Source organism: Mauremys reevesii, linkage group 19 (genome assembly GCF_016161935.1).
Source record: "Mauremys reevesii isolate NIE-2019 linkage group 19, ASM1616193v1, whole genome shotgun sequence".
Lineage (NCBI taxonomy): Eukaryota > Metazoa > Chordata > Testudines > Geoemydidae > Mauremys > Mauremys reevesii.
This window is the reverse complement of record NC_052641.1, coordinates 7,654,548-7,672,735: the sequence shown is the minus strand read 5'-3', so window position 1 is coordinate 7,672,735 and position 18,188 is coordinate 7,654,548. Positions and strand designations below refer to the sequence as shown.

At 51.8% G+C, this 18,188-nt stretch overlaps 1 protein-coding gene across 2 annotated transcripts in view; it reads right to left on the bottom strand.

The window, feature by feature from the left end:
- Nucleotides 1–2,431: 2,431 nt before the first annotated feature.
- The window catches only part of ARRDC1 (arrestin domain containing 1), a 70,495-nt gene continuing 54,738 nt past the window's right edge, over nt 2,432–18,188 (bottom strand). For both annotated transcript variants that reach the window (XM_039506747.1, XM_039506748.1), the window contains 6 exons: nt 14,794–14,844; nt 13,296–13,450; nt 11,686–11,868; nt 10,876–11,052; nt 9,778–10,189; nt 2,432–4,442 (listed from right to left, as the gene is read on the bottom strand). In XM_039506747.1, coding sequence (XP_039362681.1) covers nt 4,378–4,442; nt 9,778–10,189; nt 10,876–11,052; nt 11,686–11,868; nt 13,296–13,450; nt 14,794–14,844 — 1,043 coding nt within the window. In that variant the 3' untranslated portion in view covers nt 2,432–4,377. The remainder of the gene's footprint in view (nt 4,443–9,777; nt 10,190–10,875; nt 11,053–11,685; nt 11,869–13,295; nt 13,451–14,793; nt 14,845–18,188) is intronic.

Below are 18,188 nucleotides of genomic sequence, written 5' to 3'. Positions count from 1 at the left end.
GAGTCAGGAGAATGCTTCCCCTGGGGTCAGGGTTATCCCACACATGTGGGCTGCAGGGTATCTCACACCTTCTTCTGGAGCATCTCTTGGGAGACAAAATATTGGACTGGATGGACCATGATCCAGTCTGGCAATTCCTATGAACTTTGATGCTACTTTAGAAAATGTTAAGCAAGGTTAGGGTGTCATCCAGGGGAAATTTATGATCCAAACTGGCTCCCAGTGATTTCAATGGCAGCTTTGCTAGTGGGCTCCAGTTAGGGTTGCCAGCCCTCCAGGATTATCCTGGAACTGCCAGGAATCAAAGATTAACCTTAAAGAGAAGGTCATGTGATGAAACCTCCAGGAATTCATTAACCAAAGTTGGCAACCCTAGCTCCAGTGGAACAGGACTAGGCCCTAAGCAGTTATAAACTGGAGCAGCAAATAGCCTACCCCAGGAGCAAGCGCCCCTCCCTGGGAACACTCGAGGGGAGTCTCACCCAGGTTACCTGCCAACTCTTTGATAGTCAGCTTGCTGCTGCTCAACCAGGGCACCCAGCAGAGTAAAGGCTCCCGTAACAATGCATCGAGGCGCGTCGGATTTTCCTGGCAGCAGCCAGCAGAGATCAGATTCCGCAGCACCCCCCAGTGCAGCGGGCAGGTGGAGACGCCGCTCAGCAAGGGGACGCCGCCTGCAGCACCTTCTCTGCTCCTTACTGGGAAAGTGGAGACGCATTTAAGGCAATGGGGCTTTTAAACTAACACAACGTGCTAGAGGAACTAGTTGGGGGTGAGCAAGCTCCAGCACATGGGAGAAGCCAAGTGAGACGAAGGCCCAAGCAAGATGTGCTGACTAGGGCAAAGCAGGCCTCTTGCAGCTGGTCTGGCTGGAAGCCTATGCCGGATGTCACAGGTAGGAGGCACGTGCATTATTTAAAAGGGAAAACTAGGACGACAAGCAGGAGGGCTCAATTCTGCAGGGGCTCTGGTGCCACAGTTCAATCTCACGGTTCAGCTAGAGGCAGGAGGCACCACCAACACAGGAAGAGCCCATTGAGCACCAGCAAAGGAGCTGCATAAGTAGAGAGAACCTCCCTTTCCCTCTGTGGCCAGAGAGGGGAACAGAGCAAGGAAGCTCTTAGCCACCTCTCTGTGTAGGGAAACAGCTATCCTCCCCCAGCCCCAGCCCCAGCCCCAGCCCGCTTTTCCTCCCCCAAGGGCCATCTCAGACTCTGCTCTGTCACCCCCAAGACATTTCAATCCCACTGAGCACACAGGGGGTGCATGGGAGTTCCACAGCATGGCATTTAGCTCACCAGCTGCAAACAGCTCTGCCACCGTAGCCGCCAGCCTGGTGAGCAAAGCAGCACGCCCACATCTACGCAGCACACTTATCTTGGGTCACAGGAGCCCTTCAGCTTCACATATCCCCCCCGAATAAGGAAATTCCCTTGGGAGTTGCACTGGATTCATCTGTTCAGACACAGTCCTGCTGCACAGGGATTTGGGTTTGGCACCAAAGCACTGGGCAGAGGCAGCTCATACTGCCTTCTTCCAAACCCATAGCTAGAGAGAGACCTGGGGCATGGCCAAAACTCCAGTTAATCCAAAACTCATTCAACTCTATAGGTTTCTTTCCATTATCTTTGTTGTTTGTACAGCACCTGGCACAAGATGATGCAGCTGGAGGGCTGCAGCCGGTTTACAACCCATGGTTAGTGGGCTGGTTCCCCCCCATACATTTTCTAGGAGTGTTGTCCCTAGGACTGATTAGGCTCCAAACCTTTTCTCTGAAGTCATGGCTATTCCAGTTCCTGTAGAGGAGGAAAATCATCTCGGTTCCTAGCTTGTCTTGAGCCTCCACACTAAATTGCAGAGAGCTCCAACTACACCAGGGATCAGACAACACCTGCTGGCCATTTTGATGAACTGTACGTTCTCAGCACAGCAAGGCACATAATAGAGATGTGAACTAAATCTAGCAGCTACTCCCCTCCGAGCTGGACCAAGCCAATGGGAGTTGAGGGAACTCAGCACCTGAGTATCAGACTAACATATTATAAGGTAGCTTGAGGGCAGGCAATTCACTAAATGACTAGGAAACGTGATTCAGCCATTAAGACACATACCCGCTCCCCCAGCTCAAAATCATTAGGCTACAGAATGAAGAGATGTGTCTGCAAACATCAGACCCTTGCTGGAAGTGCAGAACCACTCCTAGGAAAGCACCCCCCCACAGCAGTTAAAGGGCCATGCACATCCCCTGTAGGGTGACCAGACAGCAAGTGTGAAAAGTCAGGACAGGAGGTGGGGATAATAGGAGCCTATATAAGAAAAATACCCCAAAATCAGGACATCTGGTCACCCTAATCCCCTGTGATCCCAAATCACATGTGCAAGAGTTCTAGGCCACGTGTACATATAGAAATGATCATTTTGCAAGAATCACTCCATTTTTCTCAGAATAATTTATTAAATACAGCATTAAAATTTTATTTGTTATGAATTCAGTCATTAAAAACAAGTTTGTATTTCATATATTTATGGACCTGGACAATCATTTTATAACTATCGGTGCAGAGAGAGACCGACCAACAGTGCCAGCGCTGCTAGGGAATGGTCATTTCCCCATCCTCCCTTCCCCCAAAGCAGTTCAGCACAATTAATGACATTTGCACAGAAAAGCGAGCACTGTCCCCCAGCAGCCAGCCCTGGGTTAGGTAGGGGCAGGTGGAAGCAGGGGTGATGGAAAGGTTTCGTCTCTCAAGAATTGGCTTCGGCTATTGGGTGCACAGCTTGAGACCCTTGAGCTTGGGTTCAGCTCTCACAGGCAAAAAATGGCTGCAGCTCCCATCCATGTCAAACGCAGCTGTAGGTGATCAGCATTTCTAATCATCACACTGGTAAGGCCATCAAGATGGGCACCCTCAAAAAAAGAAAGGGGGGAGTAGAGGGCTCCTGGTGGAAAAAAGTTGCCCCTAAATGCCCCTAGCCTCTACCCCTGGAGCATGCACATTTGGTTTGGTTTTGCACTGCAGCTTGTAAAGCTAGTTTTCCTTATGAGTCAAGGAACGCTACTCCAGTGGCAAATCAGCCTTTTCCCCAGGACAGTACAAGCTTGTGGGGGGAGCTGCAGACAGCTTTGGTGTGGCGAGAAGCAGAAGCAGGCCACAGTCCAAGGGGCCTTCCTGGCACTCCCATCGGCTGCACAGCAAGGCTCTTTGGGAGGAGAGCATTTCGTGGTATAGGGTTGTATCAAAGGACAGGGCTTCTCCATCAGGTGCCTTGGGAGAGTTCAGAGGTAGTGTTAGACACAAGTTTGAAGCATGATTGTCAGTTTCCAGCTGGCTGAGAGTGGGAACGACGAGGTTACACCCTCCAGCTGATTTGACTGGCATGGCAGAGCTTATCCCCTTTATACCAAAGTCCTAGAGCATTTACAAGGGATGAAGCCAGTAGGGTGCTGCAGGTGGTGCTCAGAAAATCCTATAAGGTTTTTAATAGACAATTCTATTCCTGCAAGAGACCTCCAGAGACTGGCTTTAAAAGTGCCATGAAAAGGTATTAAATTGTATAGCACGGGCTGCTTTCCCCCCTCACCGCCAGGGGCTGTCCCCACTATGAACCCCGCTAGGGTTACTGAGGAGGGCTTAGGTCAAGGCCCTGGCGACAGCAGGCCCCCATCTTGGCATGTGCTGGCAATGTTTTAGCTTGCAGCTGTTGGAAGCTGGCCAGTCACTTGGCAGCATGGCACTGCAGAGAGCTTGGCTGTAGGCCCTTTTTACCCCCTCGCTGCTGTGGCAGTACCTTCCCGAGATCTCCTGTGATTGATTTGGTGTAAAGTGGGGGTGCAGAGCAGGTAGGAAGGGCTTTGAGGAAATCAGCTACACCAAAGGCCCATGTGGAAGGCTGACTAAGGCTGCTGAGTCCAGTCCCGATTAGAAACAGCACTCAAAAAACCCACCACATGAAACATATCAAAAGAATCCACACGAGCCCGCTATTGCAGACAGTAGAGACAACAATTCAGTAGCATTTTCCATAAGGCATCACAGGTGCTTCAATAATAAAGCAGTAAATAAAGTGTTGGATTACAGTACGGGAACACAGACCATTGTGCAAGGTGTCCCGAGGGCAGGCAACATCTCTGCCCCGCTGCGTCAGGAGAGCAGGTGTGAGGGGGCTGTACAATTCCCTTCCCCCCCATACATACACACACCCCACGCCCCACACTGCTTCTCACCGCTCGATTTCTTTAAAAAAGGACTTAAAAATCTCAGCCCAGGAGTAGCCGGTGGCCCCAAGTGGAAGATGCTTTGCGTGGTACCAGACTTGGCAGCAGACAGGGGGCCATGATGCCTCGGGGCCAGCACTGTCAGGATTCCAAGCACGGGGCTAGTTGCCATTGCTGAGGCTGGAGTTGGCGCTGCTGCAGCTTTGTTCATAGGAAGGGGGGGCTTCTATGGGGGGGGAGGGGAGAGAGAGAGAGAACAAACAAAAAGTTTAGGAGTCAGATTGTACAGCTTACTTTGAAGGTTTCCTTCCCACCACTCTGCTCCTCCAGCTAGGGCCAGATCCAAAACCCACTGAAGCCAATGGCAAAAAAATCATCTCCAACTTTACAGGATTAGAGCCCATAAAGAGACACACAACTGAGTGTCTTTTTGTGGACAAGCTGCAGTTCATGCCCTGACAGGAGCAGACTAGGAGGACAGAGGAGCCAGGAATGACCTTGTGGACCGGAGAACACCGGAGATGCAGCCCCCAGCCCTGCCATCTGACCTGGAAGTACATGAACTGGTCACTTGTGAGGCTGTAAAGGAGTCTGTAGCTACTGAAAGACTCATACCCCTAGAATGCGTCTGTTCATGCAAGAAAAAGTACTTTCAATTAGGTAGACAGCCACCAACACAGTCCTTCAGAGCTCTTTAAATGTCGAGCTTCACAACTCCCTGGTCTGGCAGGGATTAACACTCAGTTATACAAGGGGGAAAATACTCCGTTTTACAGGTGGTTCCTATCTGTGTTTGACACGTGCGTACACAAGCACACCGTGTGCCAGAGATCAGAGAATTCTAGCAAGAGCATCCATTGGTCGGTGCCCGCAGTTTTCCTCCTCCTGCTCCGAACCCAGGGGATAAGAGAAGGTGCAGACCAAACACCTCCCCAGTTCCTTTATTTCTGCCAATCAGATATAATCCGCAGCAGAGGGGAAGGAGGGTGGTAGTCCAATACTGATAGGTTCTTTGAGATGTGTGGTCCCTCCAGTAACAGGCAAGTAGCCTCCATTATTTCTTAAAGTGTGCATTCCTAGGTGTATTCCACACAGGGGTGATTGGTAAACTGTCTGAATCAGGTGTGCGCATGCGTGGGTGCAAGGATGCAGCTGGTATAGAGGTTTAATATTGCTGGCCCTGTTCCATCTGCAGACAAGGTCTGGACCAATGCCTAATGTTTCACAAAACTATGAATGGAGCTCCAGGTTAATGTCCAAATGAACGCGAGAGTCTTTCATGCTGAGAGCTGCGAACCACATTCCCTCCACCAGGAAGGGGATTATTTATGCCAGGTTAACTAGATGGCATTTTGATTTGCCAGTACAAACACGTAATAGCTGAAGGTGGAGAACAGGTCTCCAGCCTCCATTTTTCTTGGGACCGATGGAATATGGGGAGTAGAAACCTTTCCCTTGGTACGGAGGTGGCACTTGTTCTACAGCCTCTTGTTGGATGAAGAATTTCCTCTTGAGTGGTCCCTGAAGAGGAACAGGAAGGGGAGAGGTTTTCTACAGAGTAGCCGCAGTGGATGATTTCTAATATCCACTTGTCTGTTGTGACTACAACCCAGTTGTGGGCAAAGAGGATGAGGGGGCCACCAAATGCTCAGGGGGCAGAAGTGGATGGCATCAGTAGGGGTAGGAGGTTCTTGATCATCCCATCAAAAGTAATCCCTGGGTGGTGGACGTGCTGGAGTATTTGCAGTTGTAGCACAGGGAGATAATACCTATGTCTTTGTATCCTCCGACATTTGCATGGTGGTTCGAAAGGGTGCTGGTGGTGGAGGAGGCAGATTTAGCTCATGCACTTGTGCTCTCTCTTTAGGGCAGGGGTGTAAATGCCTGGGGAGCAGAGGATTGTCCTAGAGTCCTTCAGTGTTTGTAGAGACTGAGACTTCACACTAGATAGATTACACTCAATGGGCAAGTTCTCTAGGTCATTCTGAACCTCCTAGGGAAACCGAGGAGTGTAGCCAAGACTCATGAGTATTCCTGTCTCCATCCCAGTAGATGCCATGTTAGAAGCATCCATGGCAACTTGAAGGGATGCTTTTGCCACCAATTTGCCATCCCCATTAAGTCTCGAAATTGGGCCCGGTCTTCTTGAGGAAGATTTTTGACTTCAACAGTTACTGGGTGTTTGTCCCTGAAGTCATTTTGCCAACAGAGCCTGGTAGTCAGCAATATGAAACGGAAGGCTGGTAGAAGATAATACCTTCCTCCCTAGAAGGTCAAGCCATTTAGAGCCCTTGTCCACAGGTGCTGCTTTAGGATGCTGCAGCCTAGATCTCCCGGAGGCCGCTTGTACCACCAGGGAGTTGATTGCTGAATGTGTGAAACGAAACTCCACTCTTTGGCTGGTACAAAAATCTCACCTTTTGCACCTTTTTGGGGTGGTGCACAGGAGGCTGGAAAATGCCATGCTACCCTGGCTGGTTCCAGAATGCCCTCAGTTACTGGGAGGGCTACTTGGCTGGAAGCAGAAGGCTGCAAGATGTAAGAGCATGTGCTGAGCATCTTGACCACTCTCTGCAGGGGCTCCTGATATTGCCTGTGGCCATCATGCAGGGTTAGGGAAGAAGGGGCAAATTGCCTCATTTGGTGAAGGTGAGAAACACGCATTGGTACTTCCAGATCCAGCTTGAATTTCTTCTCTCTTGTACTACCAACCAGCTCCATTGTGTAGTGTAGAAGAGAGTCAATGAGACTTTAGACACCCTGGAGCCATCCATAAGTAGGGTCCCCATAGACCTGAGCAGGTCCAATATGAAGGGCTGACCAGTTGTGGGGGATCCCAAGGCATCACAACTATCCAAGGGACTGACGGCATGTATCTGGGTGGAGGATGGACTCCAGATCTTTGAGTCTGTCTGAACTCCCCTCCATATGTGGGGATGATGGTTCATCTAGAGCTTCCAACCCACCTAGAGAGAAAGCTGGTTCCTGTTCAACCAGCAGAGCCATCTGCACTGGTGGGTAAAGCTCCTGCCTATGGACAGGAGCATCTCCATTTCCTAAAGGTTTCCTCCTCCAGTGTCAAAATGTCTCAAGACCTGAAACAATATATACTACAGCAGTGGTCACCACCCAGTTGATCCTAGAGGATCTCTGGTGGTGTAATGGGGCTGCCACTAAGGCAGCCCCCCTGCCTCACGCCAGTCCCAGAAGCAGCCAATGCAGCCTCAGGGGGAGGGGCACAGGGGTCTCCCTCCATGCCTGCAAGCACTGCCCCAGCAGCTCCCATTGGCCAGGAACAGGGAGCTGTTGCCAATGGGAGCTGCAGGGGTGGTGCTTACAGAGAGGGGCAGCGCACAGAGCCACATGTCCCCACCGGCTGCAGGGGCACGTTTGCCCCTTCTGGGAGCAGCATGGGGCTGGGGTAGGCTGGGAGCCTGCCTTAACCTCGCTGCCCCATCAACCGGGAGCCACCCGAGGTAAGTGCTGGCTGGTGGGATGCTGCACCCCAATCCCCAGCCCTGAGCCAGCACCCCAAACCCCCTCCTGTACCCCAACTGCCTGCCCCAGCCCAGAGCCCCCTCCTGCTCCCAAACTCCATCCCAGAGCTTGCACCCCTCACCCCCTCCTGCACCCCAACTGTCCCAGGCTCAGCCCGGAGCCCCTTCCCACACTGTGAAGCCATCAGCCACAGCCCAGTGAAAGTGTGTGAGGGTGGGGGAGAGCGAGTGCGGGGGAGGGGGAAATGGAGTGAGCAGGGGAGGGTAGATCCTGGCTTGCCCTTAAATTTAAAAAAGTGATCTTGGGCGTGAAAAAGGTTGGAGACCACTGCTCTACAGGGAGGTGTAGGGTTTGGTTTGTCTTGAAGGATGAGGTGTTCCTATAGTTGGGACTAGCAGATCTGGCATATCCCTAGTTCAGGAATGGGCTGGCACCATCAAAGAGTCTAACTGGGAACTCAGATGGTCTTGGTGTGCTGATCCTTAGGCTTATCAACTGGAGACATTGTCAGCACTGGCAGATCCTTTCATCTTCATGCCTTATCCTCCTGATCAGAGGGTTGAAGCTGGCTTCCTTCTTTTGGAAACAGACCTGGAAGGACATCTGTCCTTGTACTTATGAGTGCGCCCCTTACTCTCATGAGCAGCCCTAGCTGATGATTTGGGTTTTGCAGCTCTGGAGCTCTTGCTTGGAGGGCCGTTCATTGGTGGAAGCCGATGTACGGTGTATGGGGGAGGGTAGGAGTCTCCCTGGCCTGTACCTGACTGAGGTCTCAACCATCTCCATAAAGGTGTTTTCTCAGATGGAGATCTCCCTCCTCACAAAGGCAGCACCGTTGTTTGATGCTCACAGAGAAGGAACAGGGATAGAGATCCAGTTCTTCAGCTAAGCCAAACTTACTACTAAAAGACAAATGACCACCACCAAGACTACATACAGCATATTTATAGGTTTTGAAGAAAGACGAAACAGGGGTATCTAAGATTCCGAACTCAGGCCATGGGGTGGTAAGAAGGAACCGGAGAGGTCTCCATCTGCACGAACTCTTATTCCCTCAGTTCGGAGCACAAGGAGGGCATCTGCGTAGGTTCGGACCGACCAACAGACACTATTGGCTAGAAATCTCCAGTCTCAGGTGCATGGCATGTGCACAATACACATAGGGACCAGCCCTCGAAGTAGTAGTCATGGTTTTGCTTACCTGTGCAGCGGGTAGGTTAGTACCCCTAGATCTTACCCCCTCTCCCTCCTAGTCAATCAGCATCCTCTCACTCCCCTTGCAATTCATCCATCCCTTGTTTGGCCTCAGAGAAACAGCTTGGGTCAGTTACACAGCCAAGATGCTGCCTAGTGCCTCAGTTTTTACCCTGGGTGCGAAGGGTGTTCTTATTGCCTTAGGATATTGGTTTGGTCTAAGCCTGTTCTCTCACAGACCCTGTATGGACAGTTCTGGGATAGGCAGGGTTCCATGATTTTCTCCTCATGTATAAAGAAGTTCCCAAATTCTTATATGCTGGACCATCTCAGACATGTAGAATTTCCCCTCTGAGCCAGACCTAATGCCCATTCACATCAAAGGAAAAACTCCCGTTAAAGTAGCTTTTACAGCTCTGTTAACAACTGCATCAGCATGGGCCCAGACATTTACACCATCCTGTTGGATCAACACCATCATCTTTTACAAAGATCTTCTCCACTTACACAGCTATCCCTAGGATAATGTTGGCTGTGGGTAGGTAGCGTCACTCATTGTAGACATTGACATGACTGTCATGGCTATAAGGGATGTGGGGGGTGGGATCCTTTACAGAGGCTACTGGACAGAGACCCTGTGGTTTTCCTGACTGACCATGTGGCCTTGTCTCCTCCTACATGGCTCTCCCCGTGTCCTGGCCTGGCTCAGCCGTCATGGAAAGAACCACTACACCACACGGCAGGGGTTCAACCACTGCTCTGGAAGCAGCAGGGTAAGGGACAATTCTATACTCCTAATGGCCGCTAGATTGATTTCCCCTCAGAACCTAGACAGTGGTTCTTTTAGAGCTCTGGGAGGGAGCGCTCACCATAGGGGTAACCCCACGTGCTGTACTCCGGTGGCAAGATGAGAGAGCTGGCGGTGGGAACCGGAACCACTGTCCCCTCAGCATAGTAAGGGACCGTCGCTCCTGTCGCCAAGCAAAGCGTGGGGTGGTTTGGGGAGGCAGTCTGGTCTGAGTCCAGCCGTAGGTCCTGGAAGCTCAGTCCTGGAGCGTAGCTGAACGTCTGAAATTGGGAATGGCTTTTGGTGGGGATTGAAACGTTGTCCATTGGGTGATAGCCACTGGCAGCTTCCTCCTCTTCTGGTGGGGCAGACGGGACCACAACGGATGGAATGTGCTGGACAGACCTCGCTGGGGTCAGAGGAACCCGGTTCACAGCGATGTTGCCGATGTAAATAGGCAGAGTGACTAAAACCTCTGGCGACTTCAGGGAAACCTGGGAGAGGGGAAAACAAGAGGCATCCAAGTCGGTCAATCCAGGTTCTGCCAAAGGACCAGTTGCTCCAAACACAGGCAGTTCCAGCCACTGAGCAGAGACTAACGACAGCTACAGCTCTAGGCCCAAATGTACCAGAGCAGGAGCGAGTTTCTGGGAGGTCCCCAGTCTCGCACTGGAGAACCCACATGGTCTTGTTTGGTGCCTTCTGAGAGCTCAGGGCCAAATTTCCAAGTACTCAGGATCCCATGCACAGAGCTCTGCTGAAAGCTTGGCCAGAAGCATCACCTTTATGCCTCTCTCTAGCCGGCTAACCCCAGACTTGCTGAAGTGTGGAGTGCTCCGTTAGGCTTGCTGCTGAAAAATGCAATGTAAAGCTGGGCATCTATGGGTGGGGAGTGTAGTATTCACCTGCACCAAAACTGGGAAGCGGACTGGAGCTCTGTAACCCAGGGAGCTGCAGACACACATCTGCTCAGCAGTCCGACAGGCAAGTCCTACCACATGGGTGTCTCCTCCAGAGCAGATGGTGTTGACTCCCAAGAGCACAGTATAGTTTGGAGAGCTTCCCCCAGACACAAACTCCTCTGGCTCCACCCTCCCCAAGGACTCTGGCTGCTCTGGCCCAGCCCACTGGAAGCACTCACAGGTGTTCGGCTGTTAGCAAGGGGCAGGGCAGTACTTACTTGGATATAGTAGTCGACATGTATGAGGCTGCAGCCGTGCAGCACAGACTGCGGCAGCGCGGGGACAAGGATCTGCTCCTTCCATTCCGCGTGCTTCCAGGCCTTCACCCCCGAGCCCTCCACCTCCGCAATGGTCCTCAAGTCATAAATCCAGCGCTTGGATTTATAAGCGACCTTCTAAAGAGAGGAGCGAAGACGGGATTAAGCAGAACGATCTCTACAAGGTCCATTTCACTAGGCTTCCAGCATTGCTCAGGGCTGCCAAGAACTAGAAACCCCTTAAGCATTGCTGAGTGAGAGTAAGCAGAGGTCTGGCATGACGGACAGCAACATGGAGTTTCTGCCCGGTTTTAATTATGTGACAGTCACCAGCTTGGCGGACACTCCGGAGATTAAATCAAGGACTCCAGAGCTGAAAGCATGGATGACTACAGCTCTCTAGCTGGTGCTGCAAGAGACTCAGTGGAGCAGACGCAGAGTGGAGGTGAGGATCTGTAACCCTCTGCCCACTCACTGAGTTACACCTGGACTGCATTCAAGGGGGCTTCTCTCCTCCCACCATGCCCAAGTTAATTCTGCTTCCCCTCTAAGGGTTTGGTTTCCACCTGACCCCCAGGCACACAGTAGGTGGTGATGGGAGGAGAAGGGAGATGCACAAGGACTTCGAGTTTAGCAGGCCCCCCCCATTGATATTATCATTGCGCTTAGCAGGGAAAGCAGGTCTTGAGACACTGCTCTCAGCACCTGTCTGGATGTGGCGCCATCCAAGCCAGCCCAGCCTCGGTCCCAGACCCTGCCAATGGCTCGTACCTGGAGGAGGCTGGCTACCACCGTGCCAGTGTCCCGGCCAGACTTGTTCTCGATGTCGGTGCGCAGCTGGATTGCCTGCCCCACGATATACCCTTTGAGGTCCGAGGTGGCGGTTAAGATGATGTTTCCACTCTTCACCAGCTTGTAGTTGAACTTCTTGGTGATGGACGTGGTGTTGGGTTGCTGTGGGAGGACAGCAGGTGGTCAGATGCGGGGGATCAAGAGGGAGTTTGCAGTTTTCAGATGGTCAAAGGGAATGAGGGTTTGTTCCTCCCCCCAAATCCTAAACACCTGGTCTTCAACCGTGGTATCCTCTGCAGTTGGAATGAGGCTGCAAGTGCCTCTGGATGGATGTATTTGTCCACATGTGGGAGATGTGGATGAATACAATGCTATGAGCTACCGTACCCCACAAATCATCTTCCAGAGCAGGGCAGACTTCATTGGTCCCCAGAAGGCCGTGCAGACCCCAGGGAAGCGAACACAAAGCAGCTGCCTTTCCCCGTACATGCGATCCAATGATCTCCAGGGCCAGTGCCCAGGGAGGGAGAGTCTGTGCAGGCCTGCAGCATCCTTCTCACACCAGCAGTGACACAGCCACCCCAGAACAAGGGTCTGTTCATCAGGAAAGATTCCAGGCTGGCAGACGCCAGATGGTGTCATTAGACCCAAAGGGTCATTACAACCACCCCTAGGGTAGGGCTGGTTACACGCTCCCCCAGGCCTACACCCAGTGGGATCACCTAGAAAGAGGCTAGTTCTCATGCAGATCTCTGCAGCCCACGCATGCAGGTGACTGCGATAGCCAGTGGGGCAAGGAGGTGGTCCAGTCCGGTCTGCCATAAGCTATTTATAGTCAGTACAATGTACTGGAAAGACACAGGAGGAGCAGAAAGTGGGGCTGCCCAGTGACCCCACGCTGGCAGCTCCTCCAGCGCAGCTGTACTGTCCCCAGCCCTTCCATGCAGCTGCGTGCCCGGGTCTCCCGTCTGGGGTCTGAACAGCAGCCAGAGGAGCAGCTGGCGTGAGCCTCGGTTGCCAACGTTTCTGAAATAAACATTCTCTACTGTCAGAGGGAGCTGGTTTGAAGCTCTTCTGCTGGTGATTCTCAAAGCAGGGGCGACTGTGAGCCAGCTATTGTTCCTCTGCTCTGCCGTGTCCACCCACTGGAAGCGCTCCCCTCCCCACCCACATAACATGAGATGGATCATGAGGAAAGGAGGGGGAGATCAGGGGCCCCAGGCTAGGGGAGAGGTGGAGTCACACAGGGAGGTCATGTGCCCCCTCCCTTTCACTGGGGCAACATACTGGTAAGAAATGAATACTACTTGCACCACTGGTGGTGGTGGTGGAAACAGGCCCACGGATTTACAGCCCAGACCAATGATGCCCTGCAGTGCTTTGGGTGACAACAGTCACCCCTACTGCATCTCATCCCGTGCAGTGCGCTCCATGAGCAACCCTCTCCTCCAAGCTCGAGTTACTCCCCTGGCTTTGTTTGCAGGGGCACACTGGATAGGGGGAGCGGGATGCTTGGCTTCCCCTTTATTCCAATGGGAAACGCTCCAGGGTGCGAGAGCCTCTTGCCCGCCCCCTTGCTGCTCTCTTACCTCAATGTCAGGGATGTCATTCAGGTTGAGCGGGCAGAGAATGTAGAAGACCTTGTTGCACTTGTGGTCCTTGGCGAATCGGGGCGTATCTATCACGGCTTTGACCTGATGAACCACCTTCCCAAAAGGGCCTTCAAATGACGTGGGGGCTGATGCTGGATTCACAGGGGAGAAGGCAGTCAGAAGAGAACGCCTCAAGCCATTGAAAGGGGAGCTCGGCCTTACCCACCGAGCCTGAAACACTTTCCTGTGGCTCAAAGCAAGAGAAGAGGCCAAACCTTGCAACTATTTGGGGGTTAGGGTCTCCCAAGTGCATTTGAGCCTGTGCGTGAAGGATCTGCGACCAAATTTGGTCCATTGGGATCATGGTTGCCTCCTTTTTACTGTAGGAGCAACCTGTGCCATGCAGCCATGGTGTATGGAGAAGTAGGGACAGCACTAACTCCTCTTATTTGTACTATGGTAGTGCCTAGGAGCTCTAGTCACCGACCCGGCCTCACGGTGCTAGGTGCTGTACAAAACAGTGAACCAAGACGGTCCCTGCCCCAAGGAGCTGACAATCTTCCTCCCACTCTGCTCTGGAGAAGTTTACAATTCAGTGTTCCCCACCAGTGCTGGTGAGGAGGTGGGGTCGCTAATGCAGGCAGACTCCAGCAGCTTCCAGCTTCTTTTACCACCGTGTGGGTTAGTTAATATGGCCGTAGAGGCACTAGAGGTTCCCAGAGCCTCAGCTGCACTAGGCAAAGAAGAACTGCGTAGTTCCTTTTTGGGTGAGCCAGCAGTGGGGTCAAGAGGCACGACTACAATGCAGCTTCCATCACCACCACCACCAGCAGGGGTGTACGGAGCTGAATTTGGCCTGTTGAAACAAGTCAGGGCTCCCATCAGTACTACAGCTCCCGAGGATTAGATTCTCTAATGGAGACAAACCTCCAGAGGGATAATTCCTTAAAGGGCCAGTTTACTCAAAGTTGTTCTAAAGAGCCGGGGTCAATTTAAGACCAACTCCAGCTGTGCATTGAGAGGCTGCCCTGAGGGCCTCACTTTAATAGAGGTTATGGTCCAACTGCTGGCGCTCACCAATGCTTAATATGCTCTTAGGCCTGGACTAGTCCAGGAGAATAGCTCTGGTTTGAAAACACTGGCGGACGCGACCTTAAAATGTGACTTTGCCCCGGCATGGACACGCTTTAATGCCATCAAGAGTCACTAGCTGTTTGTGGCTGACTCTGGGCTCCCACCAGTGTCTCCAATAGGTACAAAAGTCATGTTTAAAAAAAAAAAAAATCACATTAGCCAGCCAGCTCTGAATCCTCACCCCGTCTCCTAGCAGAGGCAAGGTCTTAGCGGCTTGACAATAAAGGTCCTTTCCCCACTTGGCCAGCATGGGATTTTTACCATATAAGCCAGAGGAGAGAAGAGTCTCTCTAGTCACTAAGTTTTCACAACCCTGAGCCCCAGAGAGCATCCCAAGCAGTCAGCAGTATCTCCACCGTACCTGGCAGCAGGAACTGGAAAGGAAAGCTGTGCTCGCCAGCTGTCAGAACGCCTGCAAGAGACCGAGCAAAAGGCAAGTGAGACAACCTGGAAGCATCCTGGACACTAGTGGCCTGAAACAGGATCTCAGTGCATTAGCACGAGGCTCCCCCGCAAGACAAACTGCCAGCGGAGAGCACGTGTACAGGACTCATCCCCACAAAGCCTTCCTCTCACGCTCAGTGCATGCAATAGGCCAAGATCCCTTTGCCTGTCTAAACACTAGCAACAGGGGCGATATGGGGCACGGTCCTTGGGGCAGCAGGTGCAGTGGTCAGAGGAGCACGGTCGATAGCTACTGGCCGGCCACAGGTGACTGGTGTGGGACCCAGGAAGGAGATGCATGTGAACAAGGCCAGGATGTGCAGCGTGTTCTGCTGGCTGTCCTGGGCTTGGGGAAAAGTTTGGTGGCGTCAGGCCAGTATAATCTTAACCTCCCCCACAAGGAGCCCATTTACCTAGATGGGACCTAACTCCCCCTCCTTCAGCCAGGTCGCTTTGCAGTCTCTGGCTCCCATCAGCCATGTTCCAGCTTCGGCCCTACTGAGCTCCATTAGGATTAAAGGCAGAGTCCAGATTCAGACTCCAAGACCCTAGGGTTCTGGTCCTGGTTTTTCAAAGACTTGGCTGAGATCTCACCAATATCAGCTTGAAAAGACTCCGGTGCAGTCGACTGGATTTGTCCCACAGCCAAGTGCAAGGATCATACTGTGAACAAGGCCTGTAAGGCAATAATCAGGCCTAGAGACTGCAGATCCTAGACATGATCTTTTGTGCTTTCAGCACGGCAGGCAGTCTCCCCTCCCTCCTGGCACCTACACCCCAGGCCCTCACCTGAAGAGCTGGATGGGCTCCTGCAGGGGTGCAGAGAGCCCTGAAGTGCAGAGAGCCATTGAACCACCCTGCATATAATGGAAACCACTTCAAGCCAGAGTGTGCAGCAGCCCCCCCAGCACCCCTAGTTCCAGCACCTATGGCTCCTGGCCATCCTTTGAGATGGGAACAGAATTCAAGACTGTGGCATGAGAGAGAATTGCTGGTCTGGTGGTTTGCCTTAGCAGTTACGGGTATTAAAGACGCTTGGTTTTGATCAGGGATTGGGAGAAGGATTTAGATTTTGTACCAGAGACTTCATTTTATTTGGTATCGAGTTCTCCCCTTCAGCACGTGCTGCCCTTTTTCCAAACCCACTATTACTTTAACTACAGTGGCCAAGCAGCATCTCTAGTTAAATGTCTTTGGGCCCCTTTAATGGCATTGTAACCTACCGTGAGAGCACTTTGCAATCTGGAGAAACAAGCAGCAAATAGCCACGGCTCGGCTAAAGCCGTTAGCAAATCCTGCCTTTTACATTTACAAGCCAACTGCAACGCTCTGTGGGCAGTTCTCACTTCTAGATTCCAACCTAGTTCATCAGCAGTTGATAAGCGATACTGTTGTACTTACTATTTAATCTCCAGCAATAAACAGCAAGAACCAAGAGGGTTTTACAGAATGGTTGTTTACATGTACACATGATGTTTTTAATTGGCAGCATAGCTAGAGGAACCTGCTACCTATCAACTGAAGCTGTGCAAGTTCTGCAGGTTACTTCTACCAGCAAACCAGAGCCAAAACCCAGAACTGAGCGAGCTGGTTTGTTGATGCAAGAAATGGGCTACAAGACAGCTGCCAGTCACTCTGTTAGCACAACAGTAGGACCCCATTTGTCAGCAGACTAAGCAGATTAATGGAGGCAGACTGGAAGAGACACGGACAGCAATGGAGTCTCTCTTCCCCGTTTGCAGGGAGACATTTTTGCAGCATGGAATCCTGTAACAGGGTTGGCCACTTCCTGAATGCCTGTTTGCAGTGAGGGTGCCTCTGCTGACACCTGCTTCTGTTCCTCCCACCCCTTCAGGGCCACACCAGAACTGCGCACGGACTTCTCTCCAGGTCAGCACCACCCCTGCCTGGAGCCAGTTTAACAGATTTCTTAACAGTCCTCAGGCCCCCAAACCTAAGTCCATCGCCGCACAAGATTCCAGACTTCTCACGGCCAGAGGCCATCTTCCTATCTAGAGTTCAGCCCTCCAGGCCCCAGCCTGCCTAGCTCAACTCCCATCTAGGAGCCTCCTTTCGGTCATCGCTCCCTTGGTCTCAGGGTCTTTTTGCAGGAGCCCTTCTCCCTCTCGACAATTCCCTGAGCTCACCCCTTACTGCTGCTTCTTTGATCAGGGACAGCGAGCCCCCAGGGCTTGCCACCCTGTTACAAGGCCAAACAGAGATTTCATTCACACCCCAACGTTGGAGGTGTTTGAATCAAGGTCTGTCCAGTTGCATGCTTGGCTAGGAATTCTGTTTTTCATTCATGCAGCCGAGTGGTGGGGGCTGTGCAAGGTGGTGTGGGGAGGAAATCAGCTGCACACACGACTTGGTACATACAGAAACCAACAAGCCTCTCTGACTTTCAATGGAAAGACACACAATGTGACAAGCGTTAGGATCTTAATTCCTCCCAAACACCTCACGACTGAACAAATGTCTAGACACCTTATTCTTTAGAACAGGAAAAGGAATCATCCGTTAGACATGCTGTTATAGGATTGGTTTCAATCCTCTGCCCCCCGCCACTCCCAAAAAACACCTCCCTGCCCTAGGTGCAGGCTAAAGTCTAATAACTAGTCCAGTCAGTAGGTGGTGTTCTGTAGCCACTCTTCAGTTGCAGGCTTACTCAAGCCATTTGCTGGGAATTACATTAGGAGGTGTCTGTGTGGAGTAGATTTCTCATTTCCTTTATTTGCCCAGCACTGGCACACAGCTACAGAAAGTTCAGACCAATCCGGGATAAAGATCATGCTATGAACTTGCTGGACTGAAGCTATTTAAAAAAACCCTACACACCACCCACTACGACTCTGCCAGTGTAATTCAAACAGAGTGGCTGAAGCATAGACCTGGGTGACAGGAAACCTGATTGCCAATCCCCAGCTCTGCCAACTCGCACCAAGCCTCAGGCAAATTATTTCACCTGCATGCCTCAGTTTCCCTACATGTAAACAGAGTAATTATTCACCTACTCCACTGGAGTGGTTGCAAGGATTAGTTATTTGCAAAGCACTTTGGAGATGCCAAACTCTGTATCTAGCGTTGATTGCTACAGTCAAAACCCGCAACTGCTGTGTCTTGGCTTCTCAGCCCTAGCCACCCGCGGCTGAAGTGTGGTTGCAGCATCAGACAATTAGCTTTACTATTCTGTAAGCTTTCCAAAGAGGATACACAGGAGACAACACGTGGCCTTCCTCCGAGAGGCACCTGTGCCCAGAAGGGTTTCCAGTGGCGCACAAAGACTATGTATGAGAACAACTAAAGTGTGTG